The sequence below is a fragment of the Nyctibius grandis genome, chromosome 20 (genome assembly GCF_013368605.1).
Source record: "Nyctibius grandis isolate bNycGra1 chromosome 20, bNycGra1.pri, whole genome shotgun sequence".
Lineage (NCBI taxonomy): Eukaryota > Metazoa > Chordata > Aves > Nyctibiiformes > Nyctibiidae > Nyctibius > Nyctibius grandis.
Window position 1 is genome coordinate 1,442,244 of NC_090677.1, and position 19,990 is coordinate 1,462,233.

Genomic DNA, 19,990 nt, shown 5'->3' on the forward strand with positions numbered 1-19,990 from the left:
ACCCTCACACCACCATGGCAACTAGACCATGGCACTAAGTGCCATGTCCAGGCTTTTCTTAAACACCTCCAGAGATGGTGACTCCACCCCCTCCCTGGGCAGCCCCTTCCAATGGCTAATGACCCTTGCTGAGAAGAAATGCTTCCTAATGTCCAACCTGAACCTCCCCTGGCGAAGCTTGAGGCCGTGTCCTCTTGTCCTATCACTAGTTGCCCAGGAGAAGAGGCCGACTCCCAGAATCTGCAGAATCGCATTGCCTCTACAATGGGTGATACAGTGATGGGGCCAGACAACAAAACTGAATATAAGGATGACAAAATAGCTGTTAAACAAGAGTCTGTCACTGAGGAAGGCTCCGAAATTCTGTTTTTATTCACCCAAAATGATTACGTTTGCTCTTATCAGGGAATTGGTGGTCGGTTCCCATTCGGTTGCAATTTACGTCTAGTTGGCAGCGCGCAGGTGGAAAGAAGCCAAGTTTTCTATCAAGATGACAGTTTGGTAACAGATGTCTAATGTTTCCCAACACATTTAGCTCATGTGATAGGAATCATGAGCTAGTTTAGTAAAGCTGAGCAGTTGGGTAATTGCAAGCCTTTGCTCCTCATATTTTCTCATATATCCTTTTTAGCTGCCTAGGTAAAGTGATTCTCTCTCTTTTTTTTTTTTTTTTTTTTGTATTTGTAGTCTTGGGAGGAAGAGCTTGAAACATATTTTGGAGTAATTGTTGTCCTAGGAGGCAATCACTTGTTTAAATTGTCGGGAACCTCCACTAGTGCAAGAAGCCACTTGCTTTTCTCTCCCATTCTTCATAACAGGCATTGCCCAAATGCTTGGGCTGTGGCTCCTGCGCTGCTCTTTCAAAGTAACGGGACATGTGGATGATGGTATTTACTCCTGATCCCCACAATTACTCAGGTTTCTTGCATGTGATGCCTGTCCGTGCTGAAGAGGGGGCTGAATTGAGGCATGTTAATTAGTGACTCCTTAAGAGTATGTATTTTATTTGGAATGAGAGAAAGAAATGGTGGTCCCAGGCCCCACTGCTTCCATAGGAGGGCACTGATGCTTGTTAGGGCAAATCGTTATGGAAAGGCAGTCGTTTGAGTGAGATTTCAGTAGGTACCTCTGTCATTCAGATTTGCAAGAAAGCTTGGAGAAGAGCTTGGGAGATTCTGCAAGATGCTCATGTTTGACCTAGATCTGAGCATTTCCTCCTCCATAATGTTCTCTGACATCCCCTATGGAGAAGATGCTTCTCCTGTGAGCTACAGGAGTGGACTGTAAGCTCTGGCAGGGTTGCTTTGGTAGGGTAGGTGACCAAACCTGGTTTCAATAAGCAAAAAAGTCCCATTGAGAGTGCATTGGGAGTTGATACCTGACCTCCCAAAAGCTCTTGTGAAAATCTCAGCCTTCATTTTAAAACCTCTTTAATAAAGAACAGACTTTTTGTTGTTTCTCCCTATTTGGATAACACATTCTCTGTATCTTTCCTTTTTGTGCACTTCCAGCTGTGATTTTCTCTTTCTTAATTACGTCTAATTCAACTAGAGTCAGAAGACCCCAGAAATCTCAGAACAGAAAGCTTGAGCCTTGCATCTGCGTAGCTCCAGAGTGTCACTGAACGTGGGTGTGATGCTTATTGGCATTCCTGCCTCCGAGCTTGCCTGAGATGTCTTCCTCGTACCTATTAATTTAGGAACTTCAATCACCAACTCTTCCAGAGATCAAAAAAATCATTTTCTTGTTTGAAAAGTCTCAGAGCACTGGCATATTTAGAATATAACCGCCCTCCTCATTAGGCTGCTAAGTACCAGAGGGGAAGAGGCTGTGGCATCTGCAAAGTGGTACCCAGAAGAAATATGCCCTGACCTGGCACACGTCTTTTTCCCACAGGGTGCTGAGGTATTTCCACGTCATCTTGCACAAATGCAGTCAAACTGTCTCTACCATTCATCCCACCTCTGTTATATTCCCAGGGAATGTCCCAAGCATCCTCGTTGCAGATTTCTTCAGCCTGGTCCAGAACTGAACATTTTCCTACAGACACACCAATATTAATTTTTAAACTTCTTCTGTACTTCTTTGCACTGTCCTCCCAAAGCCTTGAAAGGGTCCCTTTTCCTTTGGAGGTGATAAAATTAAGACATGGCATGTTTTTCACTATGATTTCGTCAAGAAAGGAGCACACACTGCAAAATCCTAGGAGAGGCACACTCAAATTAAGGAAGTTGAAGGACAGAAGTTGAATTCCTATTCTAAATTTCAGGATGCTTGCTTGATTTTACATATGTTATAGTTTCACTATATATTTTTGGAATTTCTTTGGGATTTTGCATGCCTGTTGCAGTCTACAACTACCTGAAGGGAGGTTGTAGTGGAGTGGGAGTCGGCCTCTTCTCCCACGCAACTAGCGATAGGACAAGAGGACACAGCCTCAAGCTTCGCCAAGGGAGGTTCAGGTTGGACATTAGGAAGAATTTCTTTTCAGAAAGGGTCATTAGCCATTGGAAGGGGCTGCCCAGGGAGGTGGTGGAGTCACCATCTCTGGAGGGGTTTAAGAAAAGACTGGACATGGCACTTAGTGCCCTGGTCTAGTTGCCATGGTGGTGTCAGGGCAATGGTTGGACTCGATGATCCCAGAGGTCTCTTCCAACCTGGTTGATTCTGTGATTCTGTGATTCAGTATCTAACAAACTGCATCCAATTTGTTTCGTATGCTTCATTGCACTTGTATGTACTCACTACACATAAGCAGTCTGTCAAAGAGAATTAGCCAAGAGATTGCAAAATCAATCACAATAACGCTGCAAGTGCGTTTTCTAAGCAGAATAATAAATGAACACTTTTTTTTTGCCTTAAAAGCCACTAGCAGAGCTTTTGGCTTCTGCAACTCGACACACAAAATGATGAAGAAGTTGGGGCTGGAGCAGAAGATCCTGTCTCCCGTTGAACTGAGGGGTTTTTGGGAGAACTGGTGGAATTCGCAGGGGCTGGGACTAGCATCCTGCTTGCCTTGCCAGCACCATGCCATGTCTTACCTAGTTTTTGTTGTGTCACATGTTGTGATGTGACATCTTTTTTGTAGGAATTGGCCATCTTTTAGGATAAGAGGTATTGCAGGGAGAAAAACATTTCCCCTCTCTGTCCCATATGTTTTTGGAGACCCTAACCTCTGACACACTGCTGTTTGGCATCTCTCATCCCCTGCTTGCTCAGCATTGATAAATCCTCACTAGTTGCCCAGGGGAGAAGACGCAGTAGCTGGTCCCCTGTCTCCCTGGGAGCACGAGATGTCTTCCTTTGGCTCCCAAACCTGGGGTAAAGGTGATGCAGGGCTTCTCGGACCTGAAGTTTTGCATCCGTTGTTTGACTGTTGAAGGGAAATTTTCCGTGCTGGGATTTTATCTTCCTAGCAATTACAAATCACAGAATGGTTGGGGTTGGAAGGGACCTTTGGAGATCATCTAGTCCAACCCCATGCCAAAGCAGGTTCCCCTAGACTGCATTACACAGGGTCATGTCCAGGCAGGTTTTGAATATCTCCAGAGAAGGAGACTCCCCACCCTCCTTGGGCAGCCTGTGCCAGTGCTCTGGCACCCTCAAAGTAAAGAAGTTCCTCCTCATATTCAGATGGAACTTCCTATGTTTCAGCTTGTGCCCATTGCCCTTTGTCCTGTCACTGGGCACCACTGAGAAGAGTCTGGCCCCCTCCTCTTGACACCCACCCCTAAGGTATTTGTAAGCATTGATAAGATCCCCCCTCAGTCTTCTCTTCTCCAAGCTGAACAGACCCAGCTCCCTCAGCCTCTCCTCATAAGAGAGATGCTCCAGTCCACTGATCATCTCTGTAGCCCTTCGCTGGACTCTCTCCAGTAGTTCCCTGTCTGTGTTGAACTGGGGGGCCCAGAACTGCACACAGTGCTCCAAGTGTGGCCTCACCAGGGCAGTGTAGAGGGGCAGGATAACCTCCCTTGCCCTGTTGGCCACACTCTTCCTAATGCACCCCAGGACACCATTGGCCTTCCTGGCCCCAAGGGCACATTGTTGGCTCATGGGGTACTTGTCCACCAGAACTGCCAGGTCCTTCTCTGCAGAGCTGCTCTCCAGTAGATCAGCCCCCAACCTGTACCGGTGCATGGGGTTATTCCTCCCAAGGTGCAGGACCCTACACTTGCCTTTGTTGAACTTCATGAGGTTCCTCTCTGCCCAGCTCTCCAGCCTGGCCAGGTCTCATTGAAAATCATTAGGGGTACTTAACTGGTCTATACATTTATCACGAAAATTAAACCCATCTCATTGCTCTGTCACCCCTAAAATGACACGTCTGCTGTGATTTAGAAAGGAACGTATAAATACGCCTTCCCTTTAGCAGAGGTTTTTAGTGACAGGTTTAATATGCACCTCATGATGAGTACAAAGCGATCGATAAGCCGCTGTGTCACACAAGGTTATCCCAAGTTCGAGGCAGGCTTGGTACTGATTGGTTTCCAAAATCGGATGCATCAGGCTGCCGTGGCCACAGGAGCAAGGTCACCGAGAGGATCTGGTGACAGTATAAATAATAAAGCAGAGCTTGTTGACAGCACCCCCAAGATAAAATTGCGATTTATTGCATTGAATTTGGGGCCTGATGATGTGACCTTTCACCTTTCATTACACCTCTTTGTATTTTTCCCTTTTAACTTCAAAAAAAATTTGGTTTTGCTCTTTCTCCCCCAATGTCATTGCGGTTTTAAATAGACTAACGAAGGTGGTTTGAAGGGAGTAAGTCAGTAAATCAATTCCGTCCCATTATTGAATTAGAGATGGATGTGATGGACAAGGCACATTAAAAAGATAGACAGGTGGTTACGTAGGTATGAGTGTGGTTGGCACGATGATGTTTTATCTTTACGCTGGCGTTGTCACGCACAAATGAAGCATCCAGGTGAAATATCAGATTATTATTATATTATATTATATTATATTATATTATATTATATTATATTATATTATTTTATTATTATAGTCTGTTAATTGCAAGATAATTATGGCTGAAATGAAGTACTGAAAACCAAGCCACCTCCCCCTTTACACCCTCCGTGCCTCTCTCCATAATCCCGTCAACGCTCTTTTCCCATACAAGTCTGTGTCACCGGCGGCCAAAGGTTGCACCCGCACGGGGACTTCTCCGGCAGCTGAATGTCAAACTTTATTGAGTGGGTGGATCCTGTTCATCCATTTCCCTTCCGAGCCTTTCTAAAAATAACCGTAAACCTTGACAAGGAGCTATTTTAGAGGAATCATATTCATGAGGCTGGTCATGGGAAGCTTATTTTGGCAGGCTTGCATGTGTTCGATTCGCATGCTTCCTTCGTCAAGGGCTTGGTGAACTTGTGTTGCGAGCCAGTTGGACATGGGCTTAAGAGAGAGCATCTGGATTTTGGGACCTCCTGGGTCTGGACATCTACTCCAAGTGAGTTTATAGGAGGAAAAGAAGTGAAGATATTCTTTTAGGAGTGTTGATATGTGACTGAAGTCATTCATTTCAGGCATTTGCACACCAGCTCGCAGCTTATCGGATCTGATTTCATAAAACCTGGCTGTGATTTCTCTCCAGGGACCTTAATGATCTTGCCACTTTCAATAAACATTTATAGAAACTACTGCCGGCCTGTGGATAAGAGAAACTCCTATGAGGGACTTTATCTTCTAAAAATACTTAAAGACACCAAAAATAACCCCACCCACAAGAAGATCAATAGAAAATGTCAAAATGTAGCGTTCGCTGGGTAGCTGGAGGTGAATTGCAGTACCAGACGTTGGCGTTGTAGGCATGCAGTAGGTATGTTTGCTTGGAAAACTGTGTCCATCAGAGCGATGCTATAATTGGGACCAGCAAAACAATGAGTGTGGATAGAAGCAAACTGTAAGAGATAAGATGGAAATGAAGCAGGTAAAGGCTGTTCCACGCTCATGCCATTCGGGTACAGTATTGTGCAGTACTCATGTTTGCACCTCTAAGAAATTTCCGTTTTTTCGCATAAAAAAATCCAGATACGAAGCCGAAGCTGCCTTCTTCGCCAACCTGAAACTGTCCGATTTCAACATCATCGACACCCTTGGAGTCGGAGGGTTTGGACGAGTTGAGCTGGTAGGTAACCTTTCCTTCTTTGAAGTTTGCATGATGTCCTAGTGCTGTGTTACGAATCTTGTAATTTTTCTTTGTTATTACACCCGAATAACTAGAAGAAAATTATGTGATGGGATTATATATTTTCTAATGGTTGAAGCAGGCTGAATTACATTTCCCATTAAATAAAAACATACGAGTAAATGCTTTAGAATCATAGAATCATTTAGGTTGGAAAAGACCTTTAAGATCATCCAGTCCAACCTTCGCGGTAACCAAGAAAAATTTATGTGCTAGGTTGAGAGAGGAGCACACATCTTCTCTCTCCAAGTGGTCCTATGTTCATGACTTTGATTGCCTTTTAAGAACAACCTGAAGAGTTGTGTGGACGTTGAGTGCTAAGATTGAAAGACCAACCTAAAATCTTACTTAAAACTGGAATGACAGTATAATGTCTCCTCTAAGCAGTTTCTAATTCAGGTCTAGAGATAGATCTGCTTGGTTAGCATGAAAGCTGTAGATTCAATGGCTGAACTATGAAAACGCTTCATGGAAATTTTTTTTTTTTTTAGAATTTTAGAGAAAGGGCAAAATCCGAGTTTGTTTTTTGCTCTGCTTGGATTTAGAGCTCAGGAGTCTTTTTTTAAAACAAAGCCTGAGCGGGTGGAGACTGAAATGGCAACCCTTGCATGACCTGTTCGTAATACCATGTAAATACAAAAACTTATAATAGAAAGAGGGAGCTTAGTTCACATCATGGTGCTGACCATGGAGGATCTTCTGATACCAGACACCAGTACAGTATGTTAGGAACTCTTGTAAGTTCGGGACAGAAAACGGAACAGTTACTGCTGCCGTTATGAAACTTTGGGGAAATCCCCGCTCCGTAACTATGTGGGAGCCAAACGCACCCATAGTGCTGGGAACTGGAAAACTGGCAAAATTAAGTGTTTTGGTGATTATTTGTGACTTAATGGGTAAATTCTGTGTTAAAAAGTGTGACTCACCCTTCCATGTCATTTATTTCTGACTTCTCCTGTTCGGATGTATATAAAATCATGTGGAGAATAGCATGTCTGTGAGAAAGCTGGTTCCTTCCTGGGGTTTGGGTTTGGATCGATTATTTATTTATTTATTTATTTGATATTAGCAGCTGTTGTTTTGGAAGAGAGTCACGAGAGCTCAGCCGTAGCCTGGGAAGGCTGTCCTTTCCCCGCTCCTTCTATAGTCATCTGCTGCCAAGGATGCTTTAGAGCAGGAGTTTAATTCGGGTTGCACTCAACCTCACTTTTGAAGACCTTTCCCCCTCTGTTGACAACAGCATAAAGCTCAGGAGATTTGTCTCCTAAATTAACGTCACCACTGGCTTTTCCACCTGAGGTGACCTGTAGTGAGAGACCCACCAGTTTGGGGCTTGTTTTGAATCTTGTGAAGGAGCTTGTGAGGTTTGTTTTCATTTTTAAGTCTTTTCTGATGCATGCTGTCAAGCTTTGAAAACCTCAAGATGTTCCTGGGAAGGTGCATGAGTTTGTCTTCATGAGGGTTTGCTCATGGGACCCTCAAATCACACAGATATGAAAGCAAACTGGACTGTTTTCGATGGCCATCGGTTGGTCCTCTACCTCTGGCTGCTCACAGAGTTCATTTGGAAGCTTAAGATAGGGACATCTTGAAATCTTGAACCACTTGGCCAGGTGTGAGGAAGAGCAGAAGTGGACATGCTCTGTCACTTCAAAGTATCAGATCACAGTCAGGTAGAGATATTTAATTCTTAGGAGATGTTCAGAAGCCTTCAAGAAGCCTTGGTGCCACCTACACAGCCGCAGATGGGAGAAACGTTTCCATCACCTCATAGGGGTTTTCTTCAGGGGTCGGTTTAACACACTGCCCCTGCTCTCCTAAGCAGGGAAATGCTGCTAAAGGTCATTTTCTGTAGTTCTTAAATAATACTGAATTGCACGCAGGAGGATAAAAGATATTTAAAAATTTAGCTTAATACTCTGGATTATATTATTTTGCTTTACCACCAAGGGAAATCTTGTTATTAAAGCAAGAAAATATTCTTTTTGTCAAAACTCAGCCTAGAATTGCTGCCTCTTGCTTCTGTCTTCTCCATGAAAAATACATTTTATAATTTAAGGCTAAAAAATGAACTAATGCAAAATGTATTGGAGGAATTGACTCTTTCATTGCCTAAGTATGTTGCAACACCATTGGAATTTGTTCCTGGAAAACATTCATTTTTGTGTTTTCTAAGAGTAAAATTAATCAAATAAATAAAGTATATTGCAAGGAAGAGGATTTTTATAGCTTAACCTCAGCCGCTGTGGTCAAGTCCTCCCAGGGCATCTCTGTACCTTTCAAGAGGGCAACTGGTTGTGTCTGGTTGGGACCTGGAATGTCTCAGGCTTAGTTTGGGTCTTGCTGGCCAAGAAGGAATAACGCTCCCATTGGCCTGCGTTTTGGTTTCCAGCTGTGGTTTGTGGTATGTGCTGGTTTTCCAGACACCTCTGTGAATGCTGGCTGGCTGGAGAGGTCATCCCTTCAATACCTTTGTACACAAGTATATGGTTTTTAGGCAAGACAGTCCAAAATTTACATAATTTTCAGTCCTGTGGAGATTAAACATGGAAATATCGTTTTGTCCTGATTTTCTCGGTAGTTTTGATTTTTGCAAGAGACATTTCCAAGAGGTTTGCATTGGTGGTGTACGTAGTTTGCTCAGTTTTTTGATGGCTACCTGATGCCTCTTGCAACCTGTCTTGTCCCTATGGATGTTGTTCTCCTTCTTCATCCCCAACTAGACTATGTCATCAACTTTGATCCAGGCTTCTCGAGGAGGAGAGAAACCAGCTGAGTAGTGGCTGTGCTATTTTAGACGGGGACCAGCTCTGCCACTGGAACGAGAGCAAATAAAGGCTTTTATTCACTTGCAGCAGGACCTGTGTGATCCTCAAGGTTCGAAAAGCAAACAGACGGGTCGGAGAGACCACAGTCTGCCCAGGGCCAGCCGGTGCCACATTCCTAGGACAACCCTCCCACATTTCGGAGGGCTGCCAAGTAGGTTCAGGCTGCTCCAGGACATGTCTCTCCCAGCTGGTGGACACCTCCCTTAGCAGGACAGAAAGAAAAACAGTAGGAGCAGACTTCTTATTTTTTAGTAGCACGGATCACACAGAATCACACAGAATCAATCAGGTTGGAAGAGCCCTCTGGGATCATCGAGTCCAACCATTGCCCTGACACCACCATGGCAACTAGACCATGGCACTAAGTGCCATGTCCAGTCTTTTCTTAAACACCTCCAGAGATGGTGACTCCACCACCTCCCTGGGCAGCCCGTGCCAATGGCTAATGACCCTTGCTGAGAAAAAAATTCTTCCTAATGTCCAACCTGAACCTCCCCTGGCGAAGCTTGAGGCTGTGTCCTCTTGTCCTATCGCTAGTTGCGTGGGAGAAGAGGCCGACTCCCACTTCACTACAACCTCCCTTTAGGTAGTTGTAGACTGCAATAAGGTCACCTCTGAGCCTCCTCTTCTCCAGGCTAAACAACCCCAGCTCCCTCAGCCGTTCCTCAGAGGTCAGACCCTCCAGACCCTTCACCAGCTTGGTCGCCCTCCTCTGGACTCGTTCCAACACCTCAACATCTCTCTTGAAGTGCGGGGCCCAGAACTGGACACAGGATTCAAGGTGTGGCCTCACCAGTGCCCAGTACAGAGGGACGATCACTTCCCCAGACCGGCTGTCTACACTATTCCTAATAGAGGCCAGGATGCCATTGGCCTTCTTGGCCACCTGGGCACACTGCTGGCTCACGTTTAGCCGGCTGTTGATCAGCACCCCCAAGTCTCTTTCCGATGGGCCGGATTAACAGATGCATCCACTATTTTTTGCAACTCAGCTTCTCAGCACCGTGTCAGTTGAGCATCTTCTGTGTTGGGGTCCAGGTGCCTCAATAATACGTTGGAACGGGGAATGAGTATGTCGTATCAGGTTCATGTCCCACCCAGCACTGCTTTGCAGAGGACAGCGATATAGGTCAGGTGTCTTCAGCCTTCATAAATCATCCCTCCTGAACTTTATTGCTCTTGTCTTTGTTCTTTAATTTCCTTTTAATTTAAGTCCTGTGTTTCTAATCATCTGCCCCAGGTCAGTTATTTTTGATTTAGATCGAGATAATTTTAGACAGCTCTGAAATAAATGAATTGGAGTATCTGAACATACAGGGTTAGAATCATTATTGCTGTGAAATCAGTTCATGTAGGTCACGGCTGAGCACAGGTAGACTGAAAATCAGGCCCACACCTGAACACATGCCTTTTTGTTGTATTGATTTACATAGTTATCACTTCCAGCAATCACTCAACGATGAAGGAAGGAGAAGATTTTAAATCACTCTTGTTATGAAATTGCAAAAATAATATATTTTCTCCACACCCCATTGCAAGCTTGATTGAGACTTGGTTTCAGCTACATCTTTCTGCACTTCTCTTCTCATCTTCTGCACAGACCTGTTGGAGACCAGCGTAGGGGAAAGGGACCTGGGGGTCCTAGTGGACAGCAGGATGACCATGAGCCAGCAATGTGCCCTGGTGGCCAAGAAGGCCAATGGCATCCTGGGGTGTATTAGAAGGGGTGTGGTTAGCAGGTCAAGAGAGGTTCTCCTCCCCCTCTACTCTGCCCTGGTGAGGCCGCATCTGGAATATTGTGTCCAGTTCTGGGCCCCTCAGTTCAAGAAGGACAGGGAACTGCTAGAGAGAGTCCAGCGCAGAGTCACGAAGATGATTAAGGGAGTGGAACGTCTCCCTTATGAGGAGAGGCTGAGGGAGCTGGGTCTCTTTAGCTTAGAGAAGAGGAGACTGAGGGGGGACCTCATTAGTGTTCATAAATATGTAAAGGGCAAGTGTCATGAGGATGGAGCCAGGCTCTTCTCAGTGACATCCATTGACAGGACAAGGGGCAATGGGTGCAAGCTGGAACACAGGAGGTTCCACATAAATATGAGGAAAAACTTCTTTACAGTGAGGGTAACTGAACACTGGCACAGGCTGCCCAGAGAGGTTGTGAAGTCTCCTTCTCTGGAGACATTCAAAACCCGCCTGGACGCGTTCCTGTGTGACATGATCTAGGTGGTCCTGCTCTGGCAGGGGATTGGACTAGATGATCTTTCGAGGTCCCTTCCAATCCCCAACATTCTGTGAGTCTGTGATTCTCAGGACCAATACGCCAGTGCAAACCTATAGACTTACCCACCGTCCCTGCACGTACGCAAGCTTGGAGGGAGCTGTGCCTCCTGCACTCCGGTGGATAACATATGGCTTGGGCCATTCTGAAGGCAGCAGACAATAGGCAGATTAAGGACAGTCTCAACTTTTAGCCCTGACTTGACAAAACATTTAATCATGTGTTTAATCATGTGTTTTAACGTTCAGCAGTTTTGCGGAAGTCGGTGGCACTTAGAGCACATATTTCAACCATATGGTCATTAAACCTCGGGCTGGAAAGGACCTAAAGAGACCATCATGCAGGCAGAGTCAAATACACCCAACAACTTCTGACCAGTTTTCCCTAATTTGTCACTGAAATCTTTAGGGAAGGAGATCCACAGGAAAGTTTTTCCTAATATTTAACATTTCCCTGCTGTAGTTTGTAGTCGGCTTGAAGTACAAATACTTCAACCCTTGAGGCTGGCTTGTATGTGTTTGAAGACCATTATCCTGTGAAACTGAAGAACTTTTCTCTTTAAAAGAATAAATGTGCTTCTTTTGAGCTTTTTATCTAATTCATGCTTTCTAGGCCTGTGACCATTCTTGTTCCTCGGTCTCCAGCTGGCTCTCACCTCTTTAGAGGGATGCCCAAGCCACGTTCATCCAACCTGGACTTCCCTCAGGTAGAGCTGGACAACAAGGGGCAGCACTTTGCCACTACTAAACGGAGTCCCTTTTATTTCAAGTCATGGCTTCAATTTGTAAAACTCAGTTTGAATTCTCTTGCTTTTCTCAAAAGCGCTCCCAGCCCTCTCTGGCCTGATTTTAATAGGTGCAAAGTTAATAACATTCTTATTTCATAATCCAAGCCATTAAAAGTGTTTTATGGTACCATATACTGGACAGACCCCCTTGAAGTCCTTCTGGCTTGATGGTGGCCACTAAAAGCTAAACTCCTTTACAATATGGAGATTAATAGAGACATATGCATAAAAACTAAGCCTTAATTTCAGCCACATTTTACTGGGACTAGACAAGACCTTTTTAAAATGGACAATACGGCATTTTTCATTTTTATTTCTATTTTAAGAGAAATCTTGCCACAGATTATGAAGTGCTATCAAATTTATTATAGCCTCTAGCCTGTTTTGTAAACAAAGCCATTAGCAAATTAATTAGATGACAAGGAATAAAAGGCTGTAATTGTCTTCCAATAGACTGACAGCTGCATAATTCAGATATTTAGTAGTGGAAATTTCCATTTGTTCCAGCTGTTACGAAGCTTTTTATTAGGAAGATCAATCTTCTCTTTGAAATCTCTTAATTTTTAATTGTCGGGAATCCTTTGGCCACCTTCCTTTGGGCATTTTGGGTGCTATCAAGGTGAGGAAATTGAGATATAAGCGAGGGATTTGAAGATCAGGTACCTGAGTAAATCCCACATTCATCTGACAACAAAACTACTGCTACGGAGCTGAGCAAAATGCTGGTTAGAAACATTTGGCCTTTTTTTTTTCCTTCCCTTCTCAACTACATGCAGGATGCTTAATTTTAATGACACTGTCAGATGGGGCTGGAGCACTGCAGAGCTATTCTTTTTTTATTTTTCCTTTGATTTTTAATTCCTAATGGAATTAAATACATCCTTTGTGGATGGAAACATATTCTCAGGGCTTGTCTGCTAGCGGAAAGGGGGTTGTCAAGGTTTGGAAAGATGAGATGCTGTTTGTAGCCCATCGAATATTGTGGGAGGCCGGATCAGGATGTGAGTTGTCAAGCTGGAGGCTTGAGCTCCGGTTGGAGGCAGGAACAAGACATAAAAATAAGGTGCTATATTGCAGACAAAGCCAAACTGAGGAGCGGGGCAGGATCATGTATGGGGTTGGAGAGTTTAGGTCCGTCTGATATTTTCAAGAAACCACAGCAGTGAGTTTTTCCATTTGGTTTAGCATATTTTAGCTATATAAGCCGCCTTCTGCTATATACTTTTTATTGGCAGGATTTTCTGCATGCAACAGTTTACATTCCTGGCTGCTTTTTAGCCTTTTCCTTCTAGGCATTTTTGAAAAATAATATTTACCTCTGGGCTTTATGGAAAGACACAAATTTTAATACATTTCCCAGCGTCCTTGCTTATAAAAAACTCAGTTGTGCCTGCTGTCGAGCACTGAATATCAATTTTCAGCACAGGGATCAAAACATAGAATTACAAGGTTTTAGCACAGTTGAGTATTTGACTGAGCAACTTAAATTGTTAAATAGCTGAGGTTCTCGAAGGACTGTGCATTTTTTTAGTCTATACTTAGGTGTATTCATAGAGGGTAATTTTGCAATTTATTTTCCTGGAGAGTCCCATAGCGCTCAGCTTGTGATATGGTATTTAGTGCTTTCCCAGCCACTTGAATCTAGATTTTTTCAAAGCAAATAAGGTCCCTATCATGGACAGTTTCCACCCTGCTGCCCACTTGTAATTAATTCTTGATTCATCCTTCAAAATTGCAGCCTACAGTGTATCCTAAAGACTTAATTTTTACTCTGCTATTTTTCTTTCCATCTTAGATCTTTTTTTTTTTTTCAGTCTTGACTTATTTTCCTGTCTAACCCAGTCCAACCGCCCACAATGTGCAGCTAACCCAAAACTTAACGTGATGTTGAGCGCGAGGTGGGAAGGACACAGTGAGAAGCACCAGATAGCACGCTCGTAATTTGGGTATGCAAATCACAATTTCTCTCTAAGCCTTAGGTCAGGAGAGCAGCTGAATCTGGCCTTAAGGACATGTGCAAAGCACCTTCAAAACCCTAACTCTGCAGTACTGAGCACCACAGTAGGCTTTGAGGCATAAATATGAGCAAGACATTCCCTCGCTTCACAGAATCACAGACTGGTTGGGGTTGGAAGGCACCTCTGGAGATCATCCAGTCCAACCCCCTGCCAGAGCAGGTTCCCCTAGAGCACGTTGCACAGGATCATGTCTGGGCAGGTTTTGAATATCTCCAGAGAAGGAGACTCCCCACCCTCCCTGGGCAGCCTGTGCCAGGGCTCTGGCACCCTCAAAATAAAGAAGTTCCTCCTCATATTCTGATGGAACTTCCCATGTTTCAGTTTGTGCCCATTGCCCCTTGTCCTGCCACTGGGCACCAGTCTGGCCCCCTCCTCTTGACACCCACCCCTAAGGTATTTGTAAGCATTGATAAGATCCCCTCTCAGTCTTCTCTTCTCCAAGCTGAACAGCCCCAGCTCCCTCAACCTCTCCTCATAGGAGAGATGCTCCAGTCCTCTGATCATCTTTGTAGCCCTTTGCTGGACTCTCTCCAGTAATTCCTTATCTTTCTTGAACTGGGGGGCCCAGAAGTGCACACAGTTACTCCAGGTGTGGCCTCACCAGGGCCGTGTAGAGGGGCAGGGTAACCTCCCTTGCCCTGTTGGCCACACTCTTCCTAATGCACCCCAGGACACCATTGGCCTTCCTGACCCCAAGGGCACATTGTTGGCTCATGGGGAACTTGTTGTCCACCAGAACACTCAGGTCCTTCTCTGCAGAGCTGCTCTCCAGTAGATCAGCCCCCAACCTGTACTGGTGCATGGGGTTATTCCTCCCAAGGTGCAGGACTCTTGCTTAATAACAAGCAATGCTGGGAAGAAAGCGAGTTGTAAGGCACAGAGTGTTATGATGGGGAAATGGGTTTCATCCTGGAAGAACATAAATATATTTAGTACTAAAAGCATGCTGTGCTCGTTCGCTGGCGGGGGGGAAGTCGACGCTTTGTTCGTGCAGCAGTTCAGCTGTTGGGCTTAGGAGAGCTCAGCTTGCAAGTGCTGCGCTCAGCAACAGCTGCCGCTATTTTTGTCGGTTCAAATGCGTCTAGCTGGGAAACGGCAGAAAATAAAGGGCCCTTGGATATACCCGGCAAGCACAAGCATCTGCACGTCAGTTCCCAGGCGCGTCGGTTATTATTTAACGCGATACGAAGATATTCATGTCTCATGATAGCACTGATTTGTGGCTCCATTCTACCCGAATAATACACAGACAGCAAAATGCACAGCTAGCAAAAGCCCTTTGGCAGAGCATCTTTGGCGTTACAGAGGTATCGCCGTGCCCACACAATAGGAGAAGTGAGCGACAAGAAAGTTGTCTGTGAGTCGTGGACACAAGAGTTCAAGAAGAGCTTCTGTCCAGCTCCTCAAAGCTCACTGTTACTGTGAGTTTAGGAAAAAGCCACATCTCCAGAGTAAGCAAAATATTTTTTACTTGCACAAACTGTGTGTGTTCCCACTTAGCTGGGAGCCTGGCCAGCTCCCTTGAAGACCAGCAGAAGAGGCTCCTGAGCAAGGTTTTTGTGAGCGCGGCATCCAGACACCGTGAAAGTTCATCTTCAAATACCCCCATTATATCAGCGAGAAGAAATCTGGGGATTTTTAAGTGGCAAACACCATTCCAGTTGTAACCTCTGTGTAGCTGCCAACATGAAGGAAGGATAAACTATAAATATGTGTTCAGCTCTGCTTTCACGCCCTTGGGTGTGTTGTTCTTTCATGGCTTCACGGGTCTGCACAGGGTACCGTAGTGGCAAATATTATCTGTAGCAGCTCCCTGGAGAAAAAAACATTGTAGGGCTTCTTGGAAAACCCATGGCCATGCAAGAGCTGTAACCCACAGGCACATCTGCAGTAAATGGGAATTCAGAAAACAGGGAGAGGTTCTTTGCTGTCTAGAAGATCATGAATCAATAGAAGACCAGATGTGAATGAGAGAAATGTAGCTGAAATAGCATATCCTCAGGCTAGGTATGGCAAGGTTGAGGCACCTCATTAGTGTTCACTGAAAAGAAATCCTTCCCATGGGGATTGTTCTACATCCTGGTAAATATTTATTAATGTTTACAGATTCTCAAGGTCAGCTTGCATCGGATCAGTTCGGCTCTCACTGAAGCTGCACGGAAATTGCTCACAGTGCAGACTATATATAATACACATATATGATTTATAGTAAATAGAGACAGAGGAAGAGGAAGGATAAGAAACAGACAGATACACCCATTCACTCTTTTTTCCCGTTGAGGCCTGGATTTTGTCTCATCAATATCCATTTTCCCAGAAAGTCTGAAAAAGCACTAAGGTGTAAACCCATATTTATTTGTACGTGAGTTATAGCTGTGTTAGAAAAAAAAATAATCAGGCCTTGAGCACACCGTGTGTTTTGGAAGTTGCAGACGTTTATACACCGTAAAGCAAAGCAACGCTTTGGGAGCAGTTCCAACATTTTTGTATAAGCACGGGGAGCCCAGGAGAAGCCAGCTGAGGTCTAATGAAACAAGGACTTAGAAAAGCAGGAGAGGTTGGATCTCTTTGCTTTCTCTTGTCCTTCTTCCTTCTCCATTTCTCCTTCTCCTCTTCTTCTCTGTTCCTCTCTTCCTCTTCCCTGTGTTTGCATCTTGTCCCAACCTTGTAGCATTCCTGTTCTACTCAATGTGCTACCAAGACATCTTCACCCACTTCGTATTGAACTTTTTAAAGTTTCTTTAGTTGAAGTAGCATTATTTTCTCAATGCTGAGAAGTTAAAGGTAGTCCTGTGAATTCAACCTAGTAGCAGCAAAATGAAGCCTGTTTCCCTGCCTTGTCCTCTTGAAAAGGACTTCTGGTTGAACGTATTTTCAGATAGTGACCCATCTGTTTGGGTTCCCTCGGGGGTAGCTTTGTCACGATGACTCAGACTGCCAAAAAAAACACCTGTTGACATGGGAATGGGGCATCACACTGAAGCACAGCCAAAGAGGAGATGATGAGGTGATGACTCAGGGTGGACAATGCTCCTCAAGTGATGTGTGACTGCAGGGCACGTGGAGAGAAGGCAGCTTTGGGGCTGGCACAGAAGAAAGCTGCTTGCTTCAACTCCTGTGCACTCCGATGTTGCGGGGCTTCCTTGCTTCAGAGCTCTGGAAGAGTGTCACATGTGGAGGACAGGAATAGCTGCCTCTCCACGAGGTTGGCAATCGCTGTGAGCTTGTGCGATGGGAAGGGGCTAAAAGATGGAGAAGCCTGACTCTTCCCATGTAGACCTGTCCAGTTAGTATCTGCTGGTTGAAGGTGCAGCCATGGCTCCAAAGCTGAGTGTGATATCCCATCACCGCAGTGCTTGGACCAGAATATTTTGCAAAATATATATGTATATGTATTTTTATGTTCTATTTGTATTATATATGCATATAAATCTATATGCCATATATATTATATAGTTATATATTTATATTTTTTGCATATATATATGCAAAAAATGTCATAGAATAGAATCATAAAATGGTTTGGGTTGGAAGGGCCCTTAAAGCCCATCTAGTTCCAACCCCCCTGCCACAGGCAGGGACACCTTCCACCAGACCAGGTTGCTCAAAGCCCCATCCAACCTGGCCTTGAACACTGCCAGGGAGGGGGCAGCCACAGCTTCTCTGGGCAACCTGGGCCAGGGTCTCACCACCCTCACAGGGAAGAATTTCTTCCTCATCTCTCATCCCAATCTCCCCTCTGTCAGTTTAAAACTGTTCCCCCTTGTCCTGTCACTCCATGCCCTTGTAAAAAGTCCCTCTCCAGCTTTCCTGTAGCCCCTTCAGGTACTGGAAGGTGCTAGAAGGTCTCCCTGGAGCCTTCTCCATATATATGCAAAATACATCTATATGCAAAATAAAAGCAGCTGTTTCTTCTTCTGTTCTGCTTCCACAATTGGCTCATTTGGTTATAAACAACATTTCTGCTGTTATTTTTGTCACCGGGATGCAGTTCATTTCCTGGATAATAATCCTGCCGAATGACCTAATCTAATTAATTTTGCCTCTTCTCTCTTGAGTTTTGTACATCACCTCTTTAAGGTGGTGGTTGGGCTTTAGCTACGCTCCCTATTGCATTTTCTTGTCTTTTGGAGAGAAAATGTAGTCCTGTTCCACAGCTGAAAGAGTTTCTGCTCTCCTCCAGAGATTCATTTCTAACAGAGTGGGCAAGAGCTCAGGGAGATTCACCAGGAGGGCATCCAACCAGGAGAGCATGAGTAGCAACTACAGCTTTACAAAAATTCGCTATTTTGGGGATTATTGCAGTAGAAAGGATGGCGTGGGTCTGTTCTCAGTGGAGGTTAACTGTTTAGCCTGCTTTGCATTTTGCAATTAAGTCCATGCAAGTTGGAGACAGCATTGCCAACATGGACCGTGTGCCAGAGCTCAGCGATGAGGTGGACGTAAAATGGAAGGCTGAAACGTGTGTATGAGGGTGGAGAGAAAGGGAAGGAGTCTACTCAGTGCTATAAATTTTATTTCTAATTTTCTTCCTGCCAGCTTGAATAATTATTGTTGAATGTGGGCATTTTCAGTGGCCTTGACATTTGTTCTTCCCATCAACGCACTGAATCTCCAAGAGAGATCATTTTGGAGATTCTGTGCTGGTAAAAGGGCAATGACTGGGGGTGAGGTCAATGCAAGGAGAGGAGTGAAAAAAGGAGGGAAGGGAACAGAAATTCTTTTAACTTGCAAAAAAAAAAAAAGGGTTCAGAGAGATGGAGGTTGGTGGTTACCCTGCGTCGATCCTCTTAGTGGCTCAGCTGCTCTCAGAGAAGCGCGACTGAAACCCAAGGCTCCGGCAGGTCTCCACCAAATCAATAGTCCCGGAGCCTTTGAAATAGAAGATGTTGCTTCCAAGTGAGCGAAAGCCAATCTCGTGAGCTGTGTAGCGAGGATGGCTCCTTTGTAAACTGCCTGCCTTGGAAAACTGCGTACTTTGCCCTTTTCTGAAGCGTTTAGGAGATTTTTGTGGTGGGTTTCTTGGGGAGGCTGAGCTTCCTGCCCAATGTACCCCCCTTCTGAGCCGAAAAGCAAAATCCTTGTGGCTTCTGTGGCTCCCTGTGCTATTTTTCTCTTTATAATTGGAGAACAGGGTGTTCTCAGCAGTCCATTCTTATCTTTTCAATGTTAATCCTTTTTTTTTTAAATAAAAAGTCCAGGTGGCTCCTGGTATTTTTTTTCCTCCTTTTGAAATGAGATTGGGATTAGGGTTTTTTTTTTCTATTAACTGTCATGAGCTTAATATTGTAAATTACTATTTGTAAGAATAATAGAAATTACTTGGAGCTCCCCAGCTTTACACCCTAAAAATACTCCTCACAATTAGCACATTTGGCAGAAACACCAAAAGAAGGGGAGGACTCGGGCACATTGAAGAAGGAGGAGAAGTTTGCAGGATTCATTTTCCAGGTGCCCAACCAGGTGATGTAAAATGTAAGCCTTAGATTTGGTACCTCGGCGGCTTTTTTTGGTGCATCAGCGCATTTAGTGCAAATTAATCCCCTCATGCTCTCAGACTCTTGCAAATCCTCTGCATTACGGAGCACGACGGGAGTGGGAATGGAAAGTGGATCTAAATTCTCCCGTGGCATTAGGTCAGTCTTGCATTAGCTAATTGTAGCCACCTGATTGTTCTATATTTAAACATTTGTGGCAGTGATAACATTATCAAACACCAAATAAACCCCTGCCTCCTGCTTTCTCCTAGTAGTTTCCTTTCCTGTACTTACTGAAGCTGTGCAAGTACGTATAGGAAAGCAGGTTACTTCCCCAGACTCTCCATCATGTGCCCAGGCATCCCTGAAAAAAAAAATAGTAATTAATAAAAGAAATAGCCTTTTTAAT

The 19,990-nt window shown here is 44.6% G+C and overlaps 1 protein-coding gene across 2 annotated transcripts in view; it reads left to right on the forward strand.

Annotated features, from left to right (window-relative positions):
* Positions 1-19,990, forward strand: part of PRKG1 (protein kinase cGMP-dependent 1) — a 577,366-nt gene that overhangs the window by 534,313 nt on the left and 23,063 nt on the right. For both annotated transcript variants that reach the window (XM_068416564.1, XM_068416565.1), the window contains one exon: positions 6,040-6,136. In XM_068416564.1, the coding sequence (XP_068272665.1) occupies positions 6,040-6,136 (97 nt within the window). The remainder of the gene's footprint in view (positions 1-6,039; positions 6,137-19,990) is intronic.